Source organism: Dama dama, chromosome 22 (assembly GCF_033118175.1).
Source record: "Dama dama isolate Ldn47 chromosome 22, ASM3311817v1, whole genome shotgun sequence".
Lineage (NCBI taxonomy): Eukaryota > Metazoa > Chordata > Mammalia > Artiodactyla > Cervidae > Dama > Dama dama.
In genome coordinates, this window is record NC_083702.1 from 43,291,263 (window position 1) to 43,313,540 (window position 22,278).

The 22,278-nt window shown below is 53.0% G+C and overlaps 1 protein-coding gene and 1 long non-coding RNA gene across 3 annotated transcripts; one reads left to right on the forward strand and one right to left on the reverse strand.

Annotated features, from left to right (window-relative positions):
• Nucleotides 1–20: 20 nt before the first annotated feature.
• IL2RB (interleukin 2 receptor subunit beta) lies at nt 21–14,389 on the forward strand. Of its 2 annotated transcripts, none has more exons than XM_061125290.1 (10): nt 21–195; nt 3,243–3,363; nt 3,695–3,911; nt 4,648–4,780; nt 5,331–5,436; nt 6,966–7,114; nt 8,252–8,417; nt 8,956–9,076; nt 10,415–10,499; nt 13,634–14,389. In XM_061125290.1, the coding sequence occupies exons 2-10, from the start codon at nt 3,276–3,278 to the stop codon at nt 14,387–14,389; spliced, it is 1,821 nt and encodes a 606-aa protein (XP_060981273.1). In that variant the 5' UTR covers nt 21–195; nt 3,243–3,275. The 2 variants fall into 2 exon arrangements, with proteins under 2 accessions (XP_060981273.1, XP_060981274.1); XM_061125291.1 differs by having other exon boundaries at nt 24–195; nt 4,678–4,780.
• LOC133043898 (uncharacterized) lies at nt 6,199–14,473 on the reverse strand. Its single transcript, XR_009689781.1, has 3 exons — nt 14,342–14,473; nt 9,824–9,970; nt 6,199–6,654 (listed from the first exon to the last, which is right to left on the reverse strand). It is a non-coding gene; the product is annotated as an uncharacterized LOC133043898 (long non-coding RNA).
• Nucleotides 14,474–22,278: the final 7,805 nt, after the last annotated feature.

Consider the following 22,278-nt stretch of genomic DNA (forward strand, 5'->3'; position numbering starts at 1 on the left):
CCCCCAGGCCTTACCCTCTCCATCCTCTGCACAGGAAGTGGGCTGGCCCTGGGGTTTTAGTCTCTGCCTGCTTGGCCCCAGCAGCCTTCTACTACCTGGGCCGCGGGAGCCAGAGCCCGGCCCTGGGGAGATGGCTGCGGTCCCAGCAGCGGAGAGAAGCAGAGAGAGCGCATCGCAGCTCCATGTCCCAGACAGGTAAAACCCACCCTGCCCTGGCCCAGCTTGGCCTGATCCCCAGGCAGCCCAAGCCTCCCTCCTGGCCCCTGCCACCAGCCAGGGGGCTGGAGGTGAAGGACACGGGGATTTCTTTCAACTCTGACTCAGACCCACCAAAAGTTTCTGCCTGATCTGCCATCTCTCAGCCCTTGCCCCGAAGCTTAACTTAGAGCCCCCCAGGGATGGGGCAGGCCCTGTTCCCATGGCTCTGGCTTCAGGTTCTAGTCTTTCCCTCCCTCCCAACTCTCACTGTGGGAGGCCGGGAGCTACTCTGGGATGAGGGGCTTTCCCAGGCCCTGTGCTGGGTCCCCCAACCGAGAGGAGTGGAGAAGGAGGTTCGAGACCTGGGAAGGGGAAGGCTGGCTGAGACTCAGATGTGCTGGGTGCCCAGAGAGGGTGTGGGGTATGGGTGGGAGAGATGTGGCCTGTACTGGAAGGTGCCCCTGTATAAAGGGCACCTCAGGAGGCTGTGGGGTGAGGGAAAAGGAGAGGGACCCCTCTGAGACCTGGTTATGAAGTGGGTGTTCTGGGAGATTTCTGGGAGCCCTGGGCTGGAGGCCGGACTCCTGAGCTTGAGTTCATATCTGTTGTCCCTTACTTGTATGTGTGACCCAGCAGGTCAGGAGGGTCTCCAGGTGCCCCCAAAGTCAGGGTCTCCCTCCACTCCTGGGGGCCGAGGCCTCCCACCCTGAACTGTGTTTGGGGAACCTAAGGGGTGGAGCCACCCCCAAGGGTCCCCTTTCTTCCCCTAAAGCCAGCATCCCACACCCAGCTGGGGAGATGCTCCCAGACTTAAACAGCAAGAGGGAGTCTTAGAGTGGGAGATGAGGGGTTGGCTGGAGAGGCCAAGGGGAGATGGAGCCCATCAAGGTCAGAGGAAAGGTGGGATGTGACTCAGACTACCGAGCCCCTGCTTCAAACCCTCCCCCAGCCCCTGGTTACCCCACATCCCATGATATTAGCCCTGGCAGAGCCTCAGGCTATACTGACTGGGTTCAAATCCCAACTCCAGCCCAAGAGGCTTACAAGGGACTTAGTTTCCTCATCTGAGAAAAGGAGTCATAACAGTATCTACTCACAGGGCTTCTGTGAGCTTTGAATGAGGTAATATCTGAAAGTGCTAAAGACAGTGCTGGGCAGAGTGAGGGCTGAGCATTAGTCATCATGACCACTATCATCACGACCACCGTCACCATCACCATCAACTCCATCATCACCACCACCATCATCATCATTATCCTCTTCTAACTTGACATCAGATAACCTGCGTTAGAGGCCAGTTCCTTGGGCAGCTCTGACAGTCTTGACACCTATCAAATGGGGATAACAACACACATTCCCAGGGCAAGGTGGGGACCTAATGAGTCCATGAGTGTGCTCGGCTGTGCAGTTATGAAGGGCAGGGCAAAGATGCGTGGATGTGTGTGAGATTTCAGGATGGAGCCAGCTGGGGACTCCGAGATCCCACTTGCCCTCCCTGAGGCTGGGCCTCATCATTCCTCTGCCAACTTGAGCAGGTTTCTTAACTGACCCGAGACTGTCTCCTCCTCTGCAGGAGTGGGCAGCCTCAGAGACAGTTGGGAGCCCTCCTCACCCCATCCTCCTTGCTCTTTGCCCTCTCGGGGTTCCGCCGCATGCTTTTGGCTATGGGTGGTGGGAACTCATTCTAGGTGATGCTTCTTCTCCTGCCCGACTCACTTAGGCTGGGGCTGCGGTTTGGCCCTGACCTTCCTGTGATCTTGCACAGCTTTGCCTCTACCGTTCTCCTCTCATACGGAGGCTCTGTGCCAGATCCTGTCCTGGGCCTAGGGTGACCCTGCAGGTGGGGGTCTGGCCCCAGGCAACTCCATTCGGGGGGCCCCCAGGGCCATGATCCACAAAGAGAGGGCACCAGGGGCTTGCTGGAGCTGCTTTCCTGGGCTCCCCGGCCTCTGGGGTCCCAGCCCTGGGCTCCGTGCTATCGTGGGTTGGAGGATCCAAAGAAAGAGGCAAACAGCCCCATCCTGGGAGCATGGCCCTGGGGAGACAGTAGGCTAGTCAAGGAGGTGCCCCCAGGTACCTCTTTGGGCCCTTCTCCACAACCAGGTCAGGTGCTGGCTGCCCCTGCCAGAGTCTGACTCCTCAGGGAGGGGAAGCTGTGGGCCCTACCTCTGGGACAGAATCTGGGTGGGGCAGAATGATGGGAGGGAATGGGCCTCAGGGTGCAGTCCTGGGGTGGAAATCCAGCTCTGCTTCTTCTGCGATGTGATCTTGGGTGAGCTCATGGCTTAGAACCTTGGTCTCCTCATCTGAGTAAGGAGACAGTATATACTCCCAGCCCCTGCTGCTGGTAGATTAGATGAGCTGGTGCAGCAAAACCCTGGCACAGTGTGAGGGCTTCGTCCCCATCCCCCACCCCACTCGCCTCCTCTAGAATTGCTATGAGGTATCCTTACGAGGTGATCAGCACAGTTTACTGGGCTCCAGGCAGTGTTCCTTGGCTCTGATTCCACAGCTGCCTCTTATGAGCTGTGTGACCTTGGGTAATTTGCTTCACCTCTCCACCTCAGTTTCTCATCTGAAAATGGGAATAATGAGTGTATCTCCAGTAGATACCCTGATCGCCATGGTTAAAGATTTAAAATAGAACCTAGCATAGAGGAACCTCTTGACAAATGGTTTTGATGTGGTTAAGGGGGCAACTGGGTAGAGAGGAGGTGGGTTCTAATTCCAGCTCTGTGCTGGCCTCTCTACCTGGATGTAAATAGGTCTTTCCTCTCTCTTGGCCTTATTTTCCCCAACTTTTGAACAAGGTTGGACATGCTAGAGAGTCCTTTCAGCAATGACAACATGGGTCCCTGAATCTTGTAAGGAAAGGAAAGAGCATGTGTGGGGCAGAGGGAACCGCAGGTGCAAAATCCCTGAGACTGGCATGGCGGGGAGCCGATGGGTGCACCTCGGGAGCACAGAGCCCAACCTGTCTCTTGGGTAGGGGAGGAGGTGGCTGGGTGCTCACTCACGCTCTCTCCCCTTCTTCCTCCATCCAGGGCTCCCTTCCCCAGCCCCCACCCGTGGATGTGATGGCGGCTCCGGCTCTGTCCTGCTGCCTGTCCCTCCTCGTCCTCCTCTTGCCCCTGGTCATCCCTCAGGCATCTACATCAGTGAACGGTGAGGACCCTGGCATCTGGAGAGCTGGGCTTTCTTCAGGAGGGAGGCCGAGGCCCTTCTAGAACTTGTTCTGAGACCCCTGATTCTTGGTAGAAGCTCCATCAGCGGGGGCAGGAGCTGAGGGAGGGGGCCAATGGGACCAGAGACCAGGTATCTACCTTCTCCCTTGACCACCCTGTCTACACTGTACCCACAGGCCTCTCCAAATCCCAGGAAGACAATGTCTTCTTGTCCTTGCACTGCCTCGACCAGTCTGGGAATGTTTGCAGGCTGTGGGATTTAATTTTGTCTTCTCTGAAATGGACCCACTAACCCTTACTCTGCACACCAGGATTGAGCATCTCCTCACCTGATGGGGACAGGAGTGGCGGGCGAACCCTTGAAGGCCATGGGTGCCCTACATCCAGCCCCACAAGGCACATTTTCACGGCATTTGCTTCCAACATCACATGCTTCTATAATTCGAGAGCCAACGTCTCCTGCATCTGGAGCCATGAGGGGGGCCTGCAGGCCACCACCTGCTACTTGCACAGCCATCAGCCTAAGAGGTACGTGTGGGGTTGATGGCCAAATGTACAGAACTGCAGGGCATGGAGATCTTATCATCCTGACTTTTAGACTCTTGAAATCCTACTAACAGCTCTGAGACTCCAAGAATTCTGCACTTTGAGAATTTTGGCCTAAAAAGACCCACAGACTGCTGGTTTCACAAGACTACAGAAGAACTGGGGGTCAGATATTTAGACTCCTGGAACCTGAGTAGCAGTAGCGATCCGGGCTGCAGTGGCAGGCCTGGGCATGAGCCAGACTAGATAGTTTGGGGACACTGGGCTGCTCGCCTGATACGCCGAGGATGGACTCAATGTTAGAGGCAAGGAGGACCGAATGGGGTTCCCCAAAGTTTTTGAGTAACCTGGGATTTTGTGAGATGCCTAGGACAGCTGTGGGGACAGGGGACTGGGGAGACCCACCAGCTGGGAAGGAATCCGTGAAGGGGCACTGATCCAAACATCCTGCTGGTAGCAGCCAGCAGGGCGGCTCTGACCTTGGCTCCCAGGTGGGTGGTGATTCTAAGGGTCTCTGGAGGGCCCACCAAGGATCGTCCACACCCTCAGCCCTATGGGGAGAATTTGGAAGGCTTTGGGTGGGAAGGGCCATGTGCCCTGAACGGATTTGTTTCTGACTGGGAGGGAGAGATGCTCACAAAGGGATGCAGGGCAGGTGGGCTTGGTATAAAGCCCGGGCTCAGATCAGTAATGCTGCATGGGGACCTCCTGAGGCCAGCTCTGAGGGGGCCCCTCTTTTTCTTCAAAGAGAGGAGCTTTTTCCTACAAAACAGTGGAAACACACCTGTGAGCTGCAACCAGTGAAGCCGGGATCCTGGGCATGCAATCTGGTCCTAGGACCATCTCCAGAAGTGAGTAGCCAGAGCTGAGGGGGAGGCCAGCAGGGCTGGTGGGTGCAGAGGAGCATCTTTCTGGTGGAGGCGCCAGCACACCCAGTGGTCAGGGGCTGCGGCAGAGTGGGCTTCCTGGGCTGGGGAGGCAGGAGGAAGAAGGCAGCCTCCACGAGAGCAGATGACTGACCCACGGGTGGAGGGATCCGAGGTTATTGAGATGTCGGCTGCTCAGCTCTGCTCCTGCCTACTGTCTGCTTTTATAAGTTAAGTTTTATTGGCACACAGCCACACCCATTTGCTCTCTTGTTTTTTTATGGCTGCTTTCGCAGGACAACCACAATGGCAACATTGAATAGTTGTGACAGAGATCATATGATCTGCAGCATCAAAAATATTAACTATCTGACCCTTTTCATAAAGTTTGCTGAGCCGTGCCTTAGATGGAGGATGTCAGGGAGGAAGTCCAGCTTATTGGAGCCATGTTTTCTCCTGCCATCCACATCTCAGCAGCCTCTCCATCCCCACACCAGCTACTGGAAGTTTTATCCCCAGTCTCTTTCCCTTTCAGTCTCAGAAACTGACCATAGTGGATGTCATGAAACTGACAGTGATGTGCTCTGAAGGCGGGAAGTGGAGGAAGATGATGACCCAGGATATCAAGCCCTTTGATTACAGTGAGTGCGGACTCCAGGGTGGAGCTGGCATGGGGTGGGCAGCCACATTCCTCCCTGTCTCCCTCTCTAGTCTCTACTCTCTCCCCATCAACTTCCACATCCCCATCTGAGCAACTCACTGCCCGCTGAACTTGGGATGAAATCCCGGACACCCACCCTGGTGTTCAAGGCCATTGGGCCTGGCTTCCTTCTCCAGAATGCCTCCTCTTGTGGCTTCTATTCCTGCCACACCAAGGGCCAGCTCTCCAGGCTCAGCTTGCCTTTCCATGCCTCTAAACACTTGCACACCAAGCAGCCTCAGCCTGCTTGGAAGGCTCTTCTCACCCCAAAAATTGCCACTTACCCATCAAGTTCAGTGAGGAGTCACCTCCTCCAGGAGGCCTTCCCAGACTCCTGGAGCCCTTGGTACCTCCTCTTTCAGGGTGTTTATGTCCTGGGTCTTTGCTGCCTGATAATGGGTCTGTCTTCCTCATTGGGCTGTGAGTTTCCCTGAGGGCAGAGCTTCTGCCATTCTTACATCTCTGTTCTGAATACTCAGCATAAGGGATGATCTGGAAGTGACTGTAATCTGAATGGCAGGTCATTTAACATGTCTGAGCCTCAGTTTCCTTATCGGTAAAGTGGGGAAAACCAGTTACCTGTTGCCTGTGGTTGCTGTAGGGCTTCTGTGGTGGCTCAGTGGTAAAGAATCCACCTGCAATGCAGTGGACGTGGGTTAGATTCCTGGATTGGGACGATCCCCTGGAAAAGGAAATGGCAATTCCAAGTCTTCTTGCCTGGGACATTCCACTGACAGAGGACCTGGTGGGCTACAGTCCATGGGGTCGCAAAGAGTTAGACACGACTTAGCGACTAATCAACAGCCACAACAACGTGGTTGCTTAGGAGCCTATGAGCCAAGACACAGAAATATCTCAACAAACATTTGCTTATTATGATTTGTGGAGTTCTACAGAATCTCAGAAGTATAAAAATTTAGATCAATTGAACTTCAGAATAATACAAACTTATAATCATCCAAGATTGCTGAAGTAGAATTAAATAAAATAAATGAGAGGATCCAGGTAAATCTCTGATCAAATATGAGTGTTGAGAAAGGCTGCCTTGATTCTTTCATTCTGCAGATATCTAATCAATTGCCCACCACATACGGCCGGGTAACGTTCCAGGCACCAAGGATACTCCAGAGATCAAGTCCTTGCCGTCAGAGAGCTCAGTCTAGTGGGGGAGACAGAAAACGAATAAAGAATCAGATATTTAATATGTCAGATGATGATAAGTACTAGGTAGAAAAATGAAGCAAGCAAGGGGGACAGAGAGTGGTGGATGGTCGGGGTAAGCTTCTCTAAATGGGTGATATTTGAGCAGGAACCTGGGAGATCCCTGGGAGAAGAGAACATCGGGAGGGAGGAACAGCAGGTACAAGGTGGAGGTGGGAGCTCGGCCCGACTCGGCTTTCTCATCTCAGCATCAGCATGTGGCATCCCCCAAGTCTGTTCTCTCTGCCTTTGTCTCTCTCCTGTCTCCAGTTCGTCTGGTTCCACCCCACTCACTCCAAGTCGTCCACGTAGAGACCCATAGGTGCAACATAACCTGGACCGTCTCCCAGGTATCCCACTACATCCAAACAGAGGTGCAGTTCGAGGCCCGGACTAGGTCTGCGGGCCACAGCTGGGAGGTGAGTATACCTGGCTCCGTCCCACCTGCCCTAATTCCTCCCTGTCCTTGTCACCCTGTCCATCCTTCATCTCAGCAAAGCCACAGAAGCCCCTAATCAACCCCTGCTGCTCCTTGGAACTGCCCCCCCACACCCTCCCTCTGATGTCCCCTGACACCCCAGGGGTCCTGCCGATGGCAGTTTCTAGGCAAGATTTACAAAGCTAAGAGGCAGCAGACACCCCCTCTGAAGATTTCAGAGACCCTGGGCAGCCACCATTCCCTCTTCAAATCCAGTGTGGTCCAAGTGCATGGAGGTTGATCACTTATTCATTCACTTACCCATTCCTTTATTCGCTCATTCATTCAACAAACATTCCCTGAGTACCTACTATGTGCTGGATGCTGGGGAGAGAATGGAGGGAGAGTCGGACAAGCTGCCTCTGAGGAAACTCACATGGGGGAGAGGAGCAGACTCTGCAATGTTTTTACATACTCTCATGAAATTTCACTGTGATAACACAGTTGAGAAGGGCTAGGCCAGGCACCTTCAGACTCAAGTGACCAGGCCTTTCTGAGATCTGGGTTCAAGTAGGAGCTGATTATTTGAGGATCTGGGGAGGATCTTCCAGGCAGAGGAAAAAACCATTGCAAAGCCAAAACACGGCCTGTGTGTCTGGTGTGCTGGAAAAAAAGCAAAAAGGGTGACGCCGAGCGGGGAGAGGTCTATGGGAAGCCCCTCTTTCTGGCTGAGTGTAGAAGAGACTGCCATAGAGCACAGGGGTATGGGGCGCAGGGAAGGAGGGAGACCTTGGATGGGGCTCAGAGGTCGTGGGAGCTCAGACCTGCAGGAGGAAGGAGTGGAGGGAAGAGAGAAGGGTCCAGAATAGGTTCTGGAGGCGGAACCAGCTGATTGACAGATGGCTTTGGAAACTGGAGTTGAGTGAGGAGGAGGGGTTGAGGAAGACCCTGATTCTTAGGGCTCCTGCAAAGTGGTTAGTTGGGGAGCCTTTCTGTAAGAGAGGGGGCCAGTGCAGGGTGCATGGCTAGAGGGGATAAAGGAAGGCACTGCTCTGCTCATATGCTCAGCCAGCCCTGCCACAGGAAGTGAGGGGGCAGTGCAGGCCCCTCTGGTCTGACAGCCCTATCTCTGCCCCAGGGCACCCCACTGCTGACCCTCAGGCAGAACCAGCAATGGATCTCCCTGGAGAATCTCGCTCCAGGCATGGAATATGAGCTTCAGGTGCGGGCCAAGCCCCAGCTAGGCAGGCATGAGGTTTGGAGCCACTGGAGCCAGCCCCTGGCCTTCAGGACGGTCCCTGCAGGTACTGATGGGGAGCTGAGGTGGGGATGCAGCCTGGGTAATGGGGAGGGACTGGTGGGGCAGCTTTGGGGTATATTCACAGCACCCTTCAACCATCTTTAGCTCACTGGATGTGACCTGCAGGGTGAGAAATGTGGGCAAGTTTTGCAGATGGGAACAGGGATTCGGTGACAGGGTGGGACTTCTCAGAGGCCTTGTGAGTTAGTGGGGAGGCCAGTGAGGCTCTTTCCTCTTTCTCCACCCTTTAACCTCAAGCTTTTGGTTTCTGCCAAGGTCTGGGGTGGGCTGTTTTCACCTGTTAGCCTATTTCTTCATCTGTGAAGTAGGTACCACGGTACCACGGCAGGGCTGCTGTGATGAAGTCATACAATGCCCCATGTCGGCTGAGCACACAGCAGGTCTGCTGGATCACCTGGGACCTTATAAAGGCCTTGGGTCATCCCTCAGCGCCACATTATGGGTGGGGGATGCTGGAGTGACTGGGGGTGGGACACACTTCTTTAACCCCTCCCCTTCTCCTCTTTCTACTCTCTGGGCAGAAACCAGGAAGACGATCCCACCTCTCCCTTGGTTGGGCCACATCGTCTTGGGCGTTGGCAGTTTCGCTGGTCTTGTCCTCTTGGTTTACTTTCTGGGCACCTTCCGGTGCATCAGGCTATGGTAAGAAGAATGCCCCCTCCCCGGCTTCCACGTCTCGGTCTGACATCTCCCATGGCCAGGTCAGCTTCTGGGCTGAGCCCCATGTTATGACAGTCCAGTGCCCCCTCTGCCATCCCAAGGGCCCTCCCTGCCTAACATCTGGCCTTTTCCCCAAAAAAGGGAGGCCCAAGGGACCAGCCCGAGAGGAGAGGAGCAGGCAGAACCCCATGGGAGCCCTACCTGGAGCATTAGGCTCAGGACTTGAGTATGTACATGTATATGAGCCAGCTGCTTTGTGTTGGGGGCTGAGGTGTCGTTATGGGTCTGACCATTCATTTGTTCTTTCCTTCATTTGCCAGCTTAGAACCAGGTATGGTGCTGAGCGCTGGGAACGTAAGCACAGCCACAGGCATGTCGTCGCATTTTCAGGGACTCACCGTCCCGTGGGGGATGGCAGATATTTATCATGCAGGTTTATAATGACATGAGATTAGGGTGGTGAAGGAAGGTGCTAGATGTACTAGAAGTAGACAATAGGAAGGGGAGCCTCAGCTAAGAAGTGATCAGGGGAAGCATCCCTGAGGAGGCGATGATGGCATTGAAATCTGGAGGAGGAGCAAATCAGGCAGGGAAGGGTCAGGAGCTTGTCCATTCCAAGCAGAGGAAAAGCTTGTGCAAAGACCTTGGGTGGGAACAAGGGAGAAGCATTCCAGGAACAGAGAGTATAGGAAAGTGGGTGTGGTCAGAGACCAGAAGGAAGTTTGGGACCTGAGCCTGGACTTCTGGGCAGCAGCCAGGTCTCCTGGGGTCTTGAGGAGTACATCTTGAAGTGAATGCACACAGACACTGGGGCACTCAGCTTGGCAAGCAGTGCATGGGCTGGGATTCAGCTTCTCGTCACCACCGGTCCTTCCCCTTAAAAAAAAAAAACAAAAAACCCAGGCGCCCTTGGGCAGTGCACAACTTGAACCACTGTCTATGGCAGCCTTGATGAGGAGGCCCACAGTCTGGCCTCTTGGTTCACTCTGCTCTGGTCTTCTTTATGGTCTCCCACCCCCACGTCCTTCTGCTCTCTCTCCACAGAACAAATGGTATACTTGCATACTTGGTTCATTAACTGGCTCCCCATTAGAACGTCAGCTCCTTAAGAGCAGGGACCTCCTCTGTTGATTCTTCTTGTGTTCCCAGTGCCCAGCACAATACTCTCCTTTACTGGGCATGCAATCAACATCAACAAAATAAATGAACGTGTGTGGTGAGGCTCTGTGCCCTGCACTCAGACCTGCGGGGCTGATGGCAGGACTCTGTGGGCCCCCTTCCCTTCTCACCCTTCTTCCCTCCCTCCTCTCCCCTCTGTAGGCTGAAGAAGGTTCTGAAGTGTCACATCCCAGACCCCTCGGAGTTTTTTTCCCAGCTGAGCTCTGAGCATGGAGGAGATTTCCAGGTAGGAGTCTGGAGGAGGAGGACAGAGCGGGCAGTTGACATGGGCTGGCCAGAGGGTGGGCTGGGGTGTGGACAGGGTGGGGAGGAGACGGAGAACAGCGGGTTTTGCACTTCGGGTGAAGAAATGCAAAGTCAGCTGCCTCGCAGGTATGTGTGTGTGAACAATCGTGTAGGACTCTTTGCAACCCCATGGACTGTAGCTGGCCTGGCTCCTCCATCCATGGGATTCTCCAGGCAAGAATACTGGAGTGGGTGGCCATGGACTCCTCCAGGGGATCTTCCTGACCCAGGGATCAAACCCAAGTCTCTTGCATCTCCTGCACTGGCAAGCAGAATCTTGTCACCACCCGGGACACCCTGGACCCCTCTCCCCAGTTCTGGCACCAGTGTTCTCAGGCTGAATGGCAGTGTCCATCTGAGTGAGCCAGCTTACCTAGGCTCTAACTCTGGCTCCACCACTTCCTGGCTGTGTGGCCTGGGGCAAGTTATAGAACCTCTCTGTGTCTCAAGTTTCCTCACCTGTAAAATGGGTGGTGGGGTAAGGTGAGATAATATTAGTATGCTTACGATCCCAAGGACATAGCCCAGCACAGTTAATGCTCACAAAACCCTCACTGGAATTACCCGCACTGGGCTGCTGTTGGAACAGGATTCACCAGGTTCAAGTTCTCACCCCGCTCTCGTGCAGATCTGCTTTCCCTGCTCTCAAAAAATCCCCCCAGCCAGCCTCCATGACTTATCACAAATGCTAGCAAGACCTCTAGGCATTTCTAGTTACAAAACAGATTCATTTTAAAAGTGCACCCCTGTATGTCGGAATGCTCTGAATGCCATGCAGAATTCAGTCGTCTCCCTCAGCCCACACATGCTTCAGGAAGGAAGCTTCCGGGAGGGAGGGGGATATGGTGGGCCGCTTCTACCACCCCACCCCATACTCTAGGCTCACTAGATTGGTGTTGGTGGAGGGGGTGAGGTGGGAGTGGACAGAGGTCGAGAGAAATGCCCAGAGGCTGGGAAGCCATGCTGGAGCAGGCCTGTCACAAGCTGGCTTTGGCGTTCTCTATCGGGGCTGATCAGGGCCTCTTCTGGAAGTCTCTGGAAAACTCTCAGGACTGGGCACATCTTGCCTGCAGTGCTCCTTATGTGGGGAATGTATCTCCTTAAAACTCTTCCTTTAGCCTGAAAATTAGTGATCTCCCCACCAACAAAGGTATTCAAGTCAGCCTTGGCTGACTGTGTTGGTCCCATGGCAGAAGGGATACCGAGTGGGAAGCTGGACCAGATGCAGCCTCAGACCTCTTCCAGCTTGAGGTCCTTCTGAGTTTATGGGCTTGGGACATTTTGAGGCAGGACTGGGGTCCTTTCTAGAGAGCTGCATCTTCCCATGAGATCAACCCTAGGTCGAAGTGCCTAGCCCAGGCCTGCCATGTGTGGTGGGGGGTATCCCGAAAAGGCCCTGGGGATGCAGATGTGACTGGGGGCAACAGATGGCCGAGAGGGACCCCACCCTCTCCTCTGCATCTGGGTGACAGGCCAGCTCCTCTCTCTGCCCCAGAACCCCGAGCTCCAAGACCCCAGGGCCCACTGCCCTGTCCGTGGGACCCAGGAGTGCGTGTGCCAGTGTGTGTGATAAGGATGAATTTCTTCCTGTGTTGCACCACAATCCCCCCTCCCCCGCCCACGTCCACTTCAAGGCATTGTGGATGGAGGCCCAGGCCCTGGAAGTGGCTGACCACACAGCTCTGAGGCCCAGCACACCAGCGCAGGCCACAGACCTGCCCTTTCCTTCTGGCCGCTGCTCAGCACTGCTGCCTGGCCCTGACTTCTGCTGCCTCTTCGAGTGTTGGAGCCCCACCTGGCCTGGCTCTTGCCCTCTCTCCCGCGCCTCTGTCCTTTGCCATCCTTAGTTGGCCCTCACTGTCCTTCTCTCTCGGCCTTTTCTCCTGTAACACGAACACCTGGTTTGGGGAAGGGGGTAGATGTTGTCGAGTGGTCCAGTCATTAATTCACCTGCAACATATCGACTGGGCCTCTTGATCCCCATGCTGGGCACAAGGGTGCAGAGGGGACCCGTCATACCTGGTCCCTGCACTCAGGGGACCACGGTCCAGCTGCAGAGGATTCCCAGGACAGAAGGCTGTTGGGGTTCTCAAGTGCACCCTCCTGAAGCCCCATCACCCTGTCCTCAGGGGTGTACTGTCCCCTACGCCTCTGCTGGGCATTGCATTTAACTTGTGCCAAGTGTTTCCATCTTCATTTTCTTCTTTAACATCTCTCTGCTGGGCCATAGTGAGGCAGTCAGGAAAGAGGCAGCTAACTATTATAGAACCGAGGCTCAAGAGGTGCAATCACCTGCCCAGGGTCACACAGCTAGTGAGTGCCAGGGCCAGGGCTGGAACTGGGTCTCCCTGCTCCTTGCCAGGGCTCTCCAGACTCCAGAGCAACTGAGAAGTGCTTGTCTCTGATGGGTGCTTGCCTCTCTCAGTGGGTGGAGGGTGTGGGAGGCAGGGGGCTGGACCATTAGCTCCCCGCTGGAGATGGTTCCATGGCAGTGTGAGTGGGGAACCTGAGGCCCAGCTTTTCTACCTGCTGGCTGTGTGATCAGGGCCAGGACACAGGCTCTCTCTGGGAATCTGTATCGTGGTCATGACGTACTCTCAGGGCTCTTCCTGCTTCGGCAGTGGTTGATTGGTTGGTTCACACACTCACACTGGTCCCTACCAGTCTGAGGATTCCACCCATCGTTATGTCCCCGGGACCTGGAGCAGCACTAGGTTCTCAATACTAGCCACTCAATAAGCAGTCAGGTGTTGACCCAACACATCCCATGGGCCCCTAGTAAGTCAGAAAGACCTGTGCTGAGGCTGGGAAGCAGGTACACCCACTAATGTGGAACATTCCCCCAGCCAGTGGGCAGAGTTTGTGTGTGTGTGCATGTGTGTGTTTGGAAGGTAGGGCAGCGGGGGGCGGGGGTGGGGGTGGTGTGTGTGGTGGTGGTGGGGGTGTTTGCAGTCAGGGAGGGCATCCCAGAGGGAGCAGCCCTGAGTCTACTGCTAAAGAAGGACGAGTTAGGGGTTATTGCTGAGTTTAGAAGAGACGCCCCCCTCACCCTCCCACTGTCCTTTCTCTTCACAGAAGTGGCTCTCCTCACCCTTCCCCTCGTCCTCCTTCAGCCCCAGTGGTTTGACCCCTGAGATCTCCCCACTGGAGGTGCTGGACAGGGATGCCAAGGCCACACAGCTGCTCCTGCTTCAGCAGGACAAGAGCTCGCCATCCTCAGCTGAGACCAGCGGCCACTCAGTGACCAGCTGCTTCACCAACCAAGGCTACTTCTTCTTCCGCCTCCCGGACGCCCTGGAGATCGAGGCCTGCCAGGTCTACTTCGCTTATGACCCCTGTACCGAGGAGCTCGATGCGGGTGGGCCCAGGGCCCCCGAGGGAGTTCTCCTTCCACCCCTGCCGACTCCACCAGGGGATGACGATGCCTACTGCACCTTCCCCCCCGGGGAAGACCTGCTGCTCTTCTCTCCAAGTCTGCTCAGTGGCCCAGGCCCCCCGAACACTGCCCAGCGGGGCACTGGGGCTGGTGAAGAGAGGCTGGCCGCCAGCCCACAGGAGGGAGTCCCTGGAGACTGGACCCCCCAGTCCCTGGGGCCTCCTGCTCTGGAAACCCCTGACCTGGTGGATCTGCAGTCACCCCCAGAGCATGAGCTGGGAGAAGCAAGAGAGAAGGTGCCTGGCCCCCATCCAAGGGAGGGGACCAGCTTCCCCTGGGTCAGCCCTCCCTGGCAAGGCCAAGTCAGGGCCCCCATTGCCTGCCTGACCCTGAACACCGATGCCTACCTGTCCCTCCAAGAGCTCCAGGATCAGGACCCAGCTTACTTGGTGTAGACAGACAGCCGGAGCTGGGAGGCAGGTGGCCGTCCACTGCTGCGCCAGGCCTGCTTGAGGACTCTGTGTCCGTGAAGCTTGTCCCCTGCTGAGACACTGGGTGTCCAGCAGCCTCTGGACACCTCTGCCCAGAGGGCCTCACCCAGTCCTGCACTCTCAGCTGTTCATTTCCAAACCTCAGTTGCTGCTCCCTGCGCCTACGCCCCAAGCCAAGAACTTTGGGGGTGGGGTCCTTTGACTCCCCCACTCCCTCATTCGTCATGAAGTCCTGTGGGTTTTACCTCTTCACCCTGGCTTACTCACTGGGCTTCCTGCCTCGATCACACCCCTCCCACCCACCCACCACAGGACAATCAGTGGAATCTTTCCAAAACATAAATGGAGCTATTCCTGGAGAAGGAAATGGCAACCCACTCCAGTATTCTTGCTTGGAAAATCCCATGGACTGAGGAAGCTGGTGATCTACAGTCCATGGGATTGCAAAGAGTTGGACACAACAGAGCGAATGAGCATACACATGCTGCTCCTGGTTTAAAATCCTGCCATGGCTCACCACTGCCCTCAGTACAACTTCTTGGCCTACCCATTGGGTCCTCCAGCATCATGTTGGGACATTCCCATCTAGAACCCTCCCAACAGTCCTACTCAAAGACCCTGATGCTGGGAAAGATTGAAGGCAAGAGGAGAAGGAGGTGACAGAGGATGAGATGGTTGGATGGCAGCACTGACTTGATGGACATGAGTTTGAGAAAACTCCTGGAGATAGTGAAGGACAGGGAAGCCTGGCGTACTGCAGTCCATGGGGTCTCAAGGAGTCAGATACAACCAACCGACTGAACAACAACAGTCCTACAAAGCCACTTGGAAGTCCCTCATTTCCCCACACCTTTGTGCTTGTGATTTCCTGTTCCTGGGGGGCCCTCTCCTCCCTCATCTTTTGGTGACAAGCTCCCATTATCCTTCAGGTGGCAGTTCTGCTTCCCTTGCAGGGAAACACTGCCTCCTTTCATGTGCCCAAACTCGAGATTCAGTGCTGGAGGGACAGGTTCTCAGGGTCACAGGGTGGCAGGACAAAGTGTCTCTGTCACGTCCCCTTTGGGATCTCTGGTGACCTCGGAATGGTTGCCTACAGCTGTGGCCCAAGTCTGTGCACAAATGCCCAGCAAAGTGGACCCTGGCTGGATCTTTCCACAATGGCAAGCCGCTGGAAAGTAAACCCCTCCAAGTGGTGGGTCCTGATGCTGTCGCAAGAGCCCTCCCTCGCGCCCCTCCTGCTCCACCCTCCACTGGAGGGGTCTTTTCTGCAGCTCAAAGGCTGGCACACTGCCTCCTGATGGCAGTTCCATTCCCTGCCCTTGACAGAGTGCACTTTACATCCTATCAGAGTCCCTGCGTGAATTAATGAACTATCTGGCATCACCATGCCTGGTCTCCCTGTGCCCTTGCTGCCTTCATTCAGGGGGGATACCATCGACCTCTCAGGGGCACCCCTGGCACTTTGACACCTCTGAGGTCAAGCCTTGGAGAGGCAGGCAGTCCATGTCCACTAGGTTCCGGCATGCCCGCCCCAGCAAAAGGCTCATCCCCTCACATGGCAGTCCTGCTGCGCCACACACGGCGAGCCCCTTCCTTCTCGGTGCTCCCACCACCCGTCCACTTCTCGTCCTTCAATGCCTGGCACTTATCACACTTGCGACGACAAGAATTCTCCCAGAGGCGAGGACCACAAGGGGTCCCCGCTAATCTGAGCCGAGGTGTGAAAGCGCCCAGTGCCTGCTTTTATAGGCCCTGCTCTCAACTGATTGGGCACCTGACACAAGCCCACCCATGACTTCATCGGCAGCCTATGAGGTGACTGAGAACAGAAGCTCTGACCAATCAGGGAGGCCAGACCTGAACTGGCCAATCAGGTTTCTCTCAGTCGGCTTTTGAATACAGAGCAGGAGGGGAGCCTCTGGGAGCAGGTGCCACGTGGAACAGGGACAGGAGGGACCGAAAGGGGAGTTAGCAGAGGGTGTCTGGGCTCCTAGTACGGATGCGCCTGCTCCACAGGGGATTGCTGCCTTCACTCAGGATTCCTGTTGCTTTTATGTCCAAAATAAACTCCCCCTTTCCTGAGGACATCTGAATCTTGGATACTCACCACCGAATAGCTTAATTACCCGCCTGTTTCTCTTCCTGCCTCCTGTCTTACAATGCTGTGTGTTCTGGACATCTCAGTCCTGAGGAGAGCACTAGTCCCAAACTCAGTGCCTGCAGCTGTGCTGTGGGTCCTGGGGCAAACTAGGGAATCTCTCTGCGAGTGATTTTCCACTTTGCAAAATCCTACTAGAGGTTACATTTCTAAGGTCTTGATCATCGTGTGAGGTATATATATATATATATATATATATATATATCTCACACACGTGTATATGTTTGCATATTTTAATGATCTGTGTGTATCATTATTGTTTACTTAGTATTTTTCTTTAAATCACTTCAATTTTTGTTTCAATACTTTTATTTAAGGAAAAATCTTTGTTGATTCTGTAAATGGAAAAACCAATATTGATTATAAATAAAAGGTAATAGCACAAAGTAAATACAGTAAAACAGAATGTTTCAATTTATTACCTGCTGAAAACCTGCTCTCTTATTTTAAAGGGGAGATAAGCAAGTATTGGGAAGCTGATGAAGGCATATGAAAACCAGAGACTTCTTTCTTGAGAAAATGCTGAAGGATTATAAATAGAATGTCTTTTTCACTAAAAGGAATCAGATTTATCTTATTCTGTGTCCAGGCACCATTTGACATGGTCTTATGGGGAAATATTGCACTTGATTATGTAAGAGAAAATTGCTCAGTTGTGTCCAACTCTTTGCGACCCCATGGACTGTAGTCCATGGAATTCTCCAGGCCATAATACTGGAGTGGGCAGCTGTCCCCTTCTCCAGGGGATCTTCCAGCCCAGCGATCTAACCCAGATCTCCTGAATTGCAGGCAGATTCTGTACCAGCTGAGCCACTAGGGAAGCCCCACTTGATTATACATATATATATATATTCAAATTATATGTTTAATCAAATATATAACCAAACATGTATAATCATATATATAATTTTAAATTTATATGTAACAATAATTTTATGTTTAAAATATAAGTTTATTTTTTTCAGTATCCTTGATTTTGAAAAGTTGACCCATATCATGAGTAGCATCGTCTGGCATTCATTAAGCTGCACTCAGGGCAGACACTGCTAATCAATCATATCAATAGTACTGGTGCTTGGCAGACACTGCTAGCTGACCACAGCCCTCCTTTCTCTGGGGCTTGGATGCAGTCTTAGATTCTGTAGGCAGGTCCCAATTGATTATAGCTGGCACCTGGTGGTAGCTCTAGACCAGATAACCCCTCAGGTTTCTTCCACAACAGAGGTTATTGCTCCCGACTCCAATTTTCTTGGCAGGTAAAACTGAGGCTGAGATGATGGAGAGAGGAAAGCTGAGAAGGGCTTATGAGCAGGCACATCCAGGGAACCCAGCTGTCCCTATCCAGTCTGACAGGAGACCTGAGCTGGCAGTGAGCAGAGTAGGGAGTCACCTTATACCAAGTAGAGATGGACTGATGGGCTGGAAGCCACAGTGTGACATGTTTAATGTGCAGTAGGGTATGGGTCTTGGGAGACGGAGTAAGGAGGGGGCAGCTGGCAGGGGCAGAAGAGATGAAGGAAAGACAGGCTTGCTTGGGTCAGACCGTAGGAGAGACGAGAGGCACCAGCTGGGGACCAGGCAGCCTAGGGTCTCAAAGAACTGTCAGGTGCGGAGCAGTAAGTAGGAGGCAGCCAGGGCTGACTGGGGAATAAAAAAACAGAGAGGAGAGGTGAGAAGGGCCTTCCAGCCCCTCAGGTCTTCAATGTCTTGAGCTATATTTATTTCTTCACCTCCCCAATCCCCCAATATCTCTGCTCTCCCCCAACCTACCAATTCCCACTCCAAGCAACTTCCACTGTCCACAGTTATCAAGCAAATTACTGTGGAAACAGTTCATGGCTAGGATGAATCACTTACCCCTGTCCTCCGACTTATTGACATCCTGAGTGAGTGAGTGAGTGAAGTTCCTCAGTCATGTCCAGCTCTTTGCGACCCCATGGAGTATAGCCCACCAGGCTCCTCCATCCATGGAATTTTCTAGGCAAGCGTACTGTGGTGGATTGCCATTTCCTTCTCCAATTGACATCCTAATAACTTTAAAAAAATGATCAAGAAGCACCTTTAAAAGTGGAAATGCAGCTAATATTTTACGTTCCAGACACAGTGCCAGACATTTTCCAAGCAGCATTTCATCACCTGAAAAGAACTTTGTGAGGCAGGTATCATGCTCCACATTTTGCAGATTAGGAAACCGAGGCTCATGGAGGTTATGAAATGCAGCTGATTGTTAGTGGATCCAGGATTCAAACTCAGTGCATTTGGTGCCAGAGATTTTGACACTTTTGCATATACAAGTCTGCATAAGGGACAATTATATTAATGGGAAAAAACAAGCAAAATTCCATTCTAAGCTTCCTGGTTGTTGTTGTTGTTCAGTCACTTAGTCATGTCCGACTCTTCGTGAACCCATGGACTGCAGCACTCCAGGCTTCCCTGTCCTTCACCATCTCCTGGAGTTTGATCAAACACATGTTCATTGAGTCAGTGATGCCAACCAACCCTCTCGTCTTCTGTCATCCCCTTCTCCTGCCCTCAATCTTTCCCAGCATCAATGTCTTTTCCAATGAGTTGACATCAGGTGGCCAAAGTATTGGAGTTTCAGTTTCAGCTTCAGCATCAGTCCTTCCAATGAATACTCAGGACTGATTTCCTTTAGGATTGACTGGTTTGATCTCCTTGCTGTCCAAGGGACTCTCAGGAGTCTTCTCCAGCACTCCAGTTTGAAAGAATCGATTCTTCAATGCTCAGCCTTCTTTATGGTCCAACTCTCACATCCACACATGACCACAGGAAAAACCATAATTTTGACTATATGGACTTTTGTTGGCAGTGATGTCTCTGCTTTTTAATACGCTGTCTATGTTTGTTATACCTTTTCTTCCAAGGAGTAAGCATCTTCTAATTTCATGGCTGCAAGTCACCATCCATAGTGATTTTGGAGCCCAAGAAAATAAAGTCTGTCATGTTTTCATTTTTTCTCCATCTATTTGCCATGAAATGATGGGACTGGATGCTTCCTGGTAACCAGTTGAAAAAACAAAAGCAGCCTATATTCCATGCTTGTGATTGTGATCGAAACCATCCCATCCTTGTGACCTGGAAACATCACTTCTCACTCAGGTTCCTGTTCAGCCTCCTCCTGGTCCACTGGTCCCTCTCCACTTGCCCCCCCCCCCCCCCATTCTTCCACCTCTGAGCCCTTCCAGGGTGATCTTATCATGGGCACATCTGGGTCATGCCACATCCCCACCTAAACCCCCAACAACTCCCTGTTGTTTTCAGGACACTAGCTGAAAGCATTGATGTGATAATGAATGACTTGGGGACTCCTCGCAGGTCCCATCTGGTTTCATGGCTCATTCATCTGTCTGTGAATGACATAGTCAGATGGATGATTTCTAAGTACTCTCCTAGCCCTGATAGTCTGTAGTTTCAGGTGTCACACGGAATGTGGCTTGTGGCTGGGATTACATGTATTTCACTTCAAGAGTGGGAGGCTGGGGCTCGGGGTGGGGATGGGAACAGGGACCACAACTGACTCACTTGCTTTGGGACATGCTGGTCTCTGGGTTTGAAGCAGACCCACCACCCAAACAATTCACTCCTGGACTCCTACACATCCCTCAGGACCTTCAAGTATCCCCACTTCTAGAAGGCCCTCTGATTCATTCCAAGTTGGATTGTGTACTTCCTCCTACTGTGCCCCTCCTGAGTTCCCTCTCTTAACCATCTCTCATGCTATGGGCCAGAGAGATCCTGAGCTAGATTCTGGAGTTACAGGGCTGATAATAACAGCTATGGGAGAAAACCAGCTAGAGCCCCACTAGCACAAGCCTTTATTTGGAAATACCAGGCACGAGAAGACAATGAAGGAGTTTCTGACTCAGGGACGGAAGGCGGAATGTTGCGCCGGGCTGTAGTAGGGGCTCAGCTGGAGTTCAGCTTGTATTGGAAACAATTGTTTGAGGGTGGTTCTTGAAAGAGAGAGAAACTGGTCTTACAGATCAGCAGCTACCATTTAGCAATTTGGATTTTATCAACAGGCAGTGTGGGAGGGGCAGGTGCAGGGAGAAGGAACTGTGAGGGCCACAGTGGAACGTTCATCCTTCAGGGTCTCATCAAAGGGGCATTTTTTGAGCACTTAGCAGGCATCAGACTCTGTTCTGAATGCATGGTGTTACTAACTCACTTCATCTTTACAACACTGCCACAAGGAAAGGACTATTCTTACCCATTTTACAGATGAGAAGACTAAGTCACATAGTTAATGACTTGCTCAAGGACACAATTGGAACACAGTAGAGCAAGGATCTGAACCCAGGCAGTCTTTAGCTCTCACACGGGCTAGCTTTTTACTGCTTTAAAGTGTGTGCACTCAAAGATCTCATACAATCTCTCAGCAACCCAGCCTGACAAGAATGACCAAGATTCCAGGTTCTGCATCACAGATACAGACAAGCAGTCCTGAGAGGAGGGTGCCCTGTGCCAGGCCACTCAATGAATCTGACTCGGGGAATGACTAGAAACCTGAACTCCCACCCTTGCAGCCTGCTGTCTCCTGGCCTTCGTCACTGGGGGTGGGGAGGGTGGTTGGGTTGTTGATTAAACTTGAGCTCAGCACCAATAGCCTGGGCCTGGCCCCTGTGACAGCCCCGGGACATCCCCTTGGGTGGCTCTGAGACATTTTCCACCACCGCAGGTATGACACACGTCCCATCGCAGCGCCCGGGAGGGAGGCTGTCGGACAGAGCTGTGAGAAAGCAAGGCCGGAAGTGCTGAGTGGGGGGAGAGTTGCCTGTGGGGAGAAAAGGTACCCAGTCTACAATTCCAGGAAGTCAGGATGCAGAGGGGAGGGAGGAGCTGGCGGGAGATGCATCAGCTTCCAGTCCTCTGCATCTGGGCCGCATGCCAAGCCCCAGCCACGAAAAGACTGCCTAGACTCCAGCCCTTGGCGGAGGGCGTGACCGCAAAGGATGGACCAGTCAACACACAGCCGCACCCTCCTGCTCTGGAGGGCTGTCAATCAGAGCCTTTATCGGAAATACCCGACCTGGGAAAGCTCCGGAGTCTTCTAGCTTGGGGAGGGAGGGTGGAATTCTGTATAGGTCTTTAACAAGAGGAGTTCAGCCTCATTAGGTTTCAGATACACACATAGCAGTCTCCCCTTCCCCTTGGGGGACACAGTCCAGACCCCCGGTGGATGCCTCCAACTAAGGATGGCGCTGTGTGCTAAGTCGCTTCAGTCACGTCCAACTCTTTGTGACCCCGTGGACTGTAGCCCACCAGGCTCCTCTGTCCGTGGGATTCTCCAGGCAAGAATACTGGAGAACCGAATCCCATATATACTGTTTTTACCTATACTGTACCTACATACCTATGATAGAGTTTAATTTATAAATGAGGCCCAGGGGACTTCCCCAGGGGTCTAGTGATTAAGACTCTGCCTTCCCATACAAGGGACACGGGTTCAATTCTTGGTCAGGGAACTAAGATTCCATATGCAGCATGGTATGGCCAAAACATTAAAAAGAATTTTTTTAAATAAATAAATGAGGCACAATAAGAGAATATCTGAATTGCCAGCATCACTACTCTTGAACTTTAGGGCCATTACTAAGTAATACAAGGGTTACTTGACCACTGCTCTGAGATACTTCGACAGTCCATCTGATAACCAAGGTGGCTACTGAGTGAC

Excerpts from the sequence above, each read along its gene's own strand:
- IL2RB (XM_061125290.1), top strand. The coding sequence starts at position 3,276 with ATGGCGGCTCCGGCTCTGTCCTGCTGCCTGTCCCTCCTCGTCCTCCTC. Across the intron at positions 3,912-4,647 it reads CACAGCCATCAGCCTAAGAG|CTCTGAGGGGGCCCCTCTTT; the intron begins GTACGTGTGGGG and ends TCCTGAGGCCAG. Across the intron at positions 4,781-5,330 it reads TCCTAGGACCATCTCCAGAA|TCTCAGAAACTGACCATAGT; the intron begins GTGAGTAGCCAG and ends TTTCCCTTTCAG.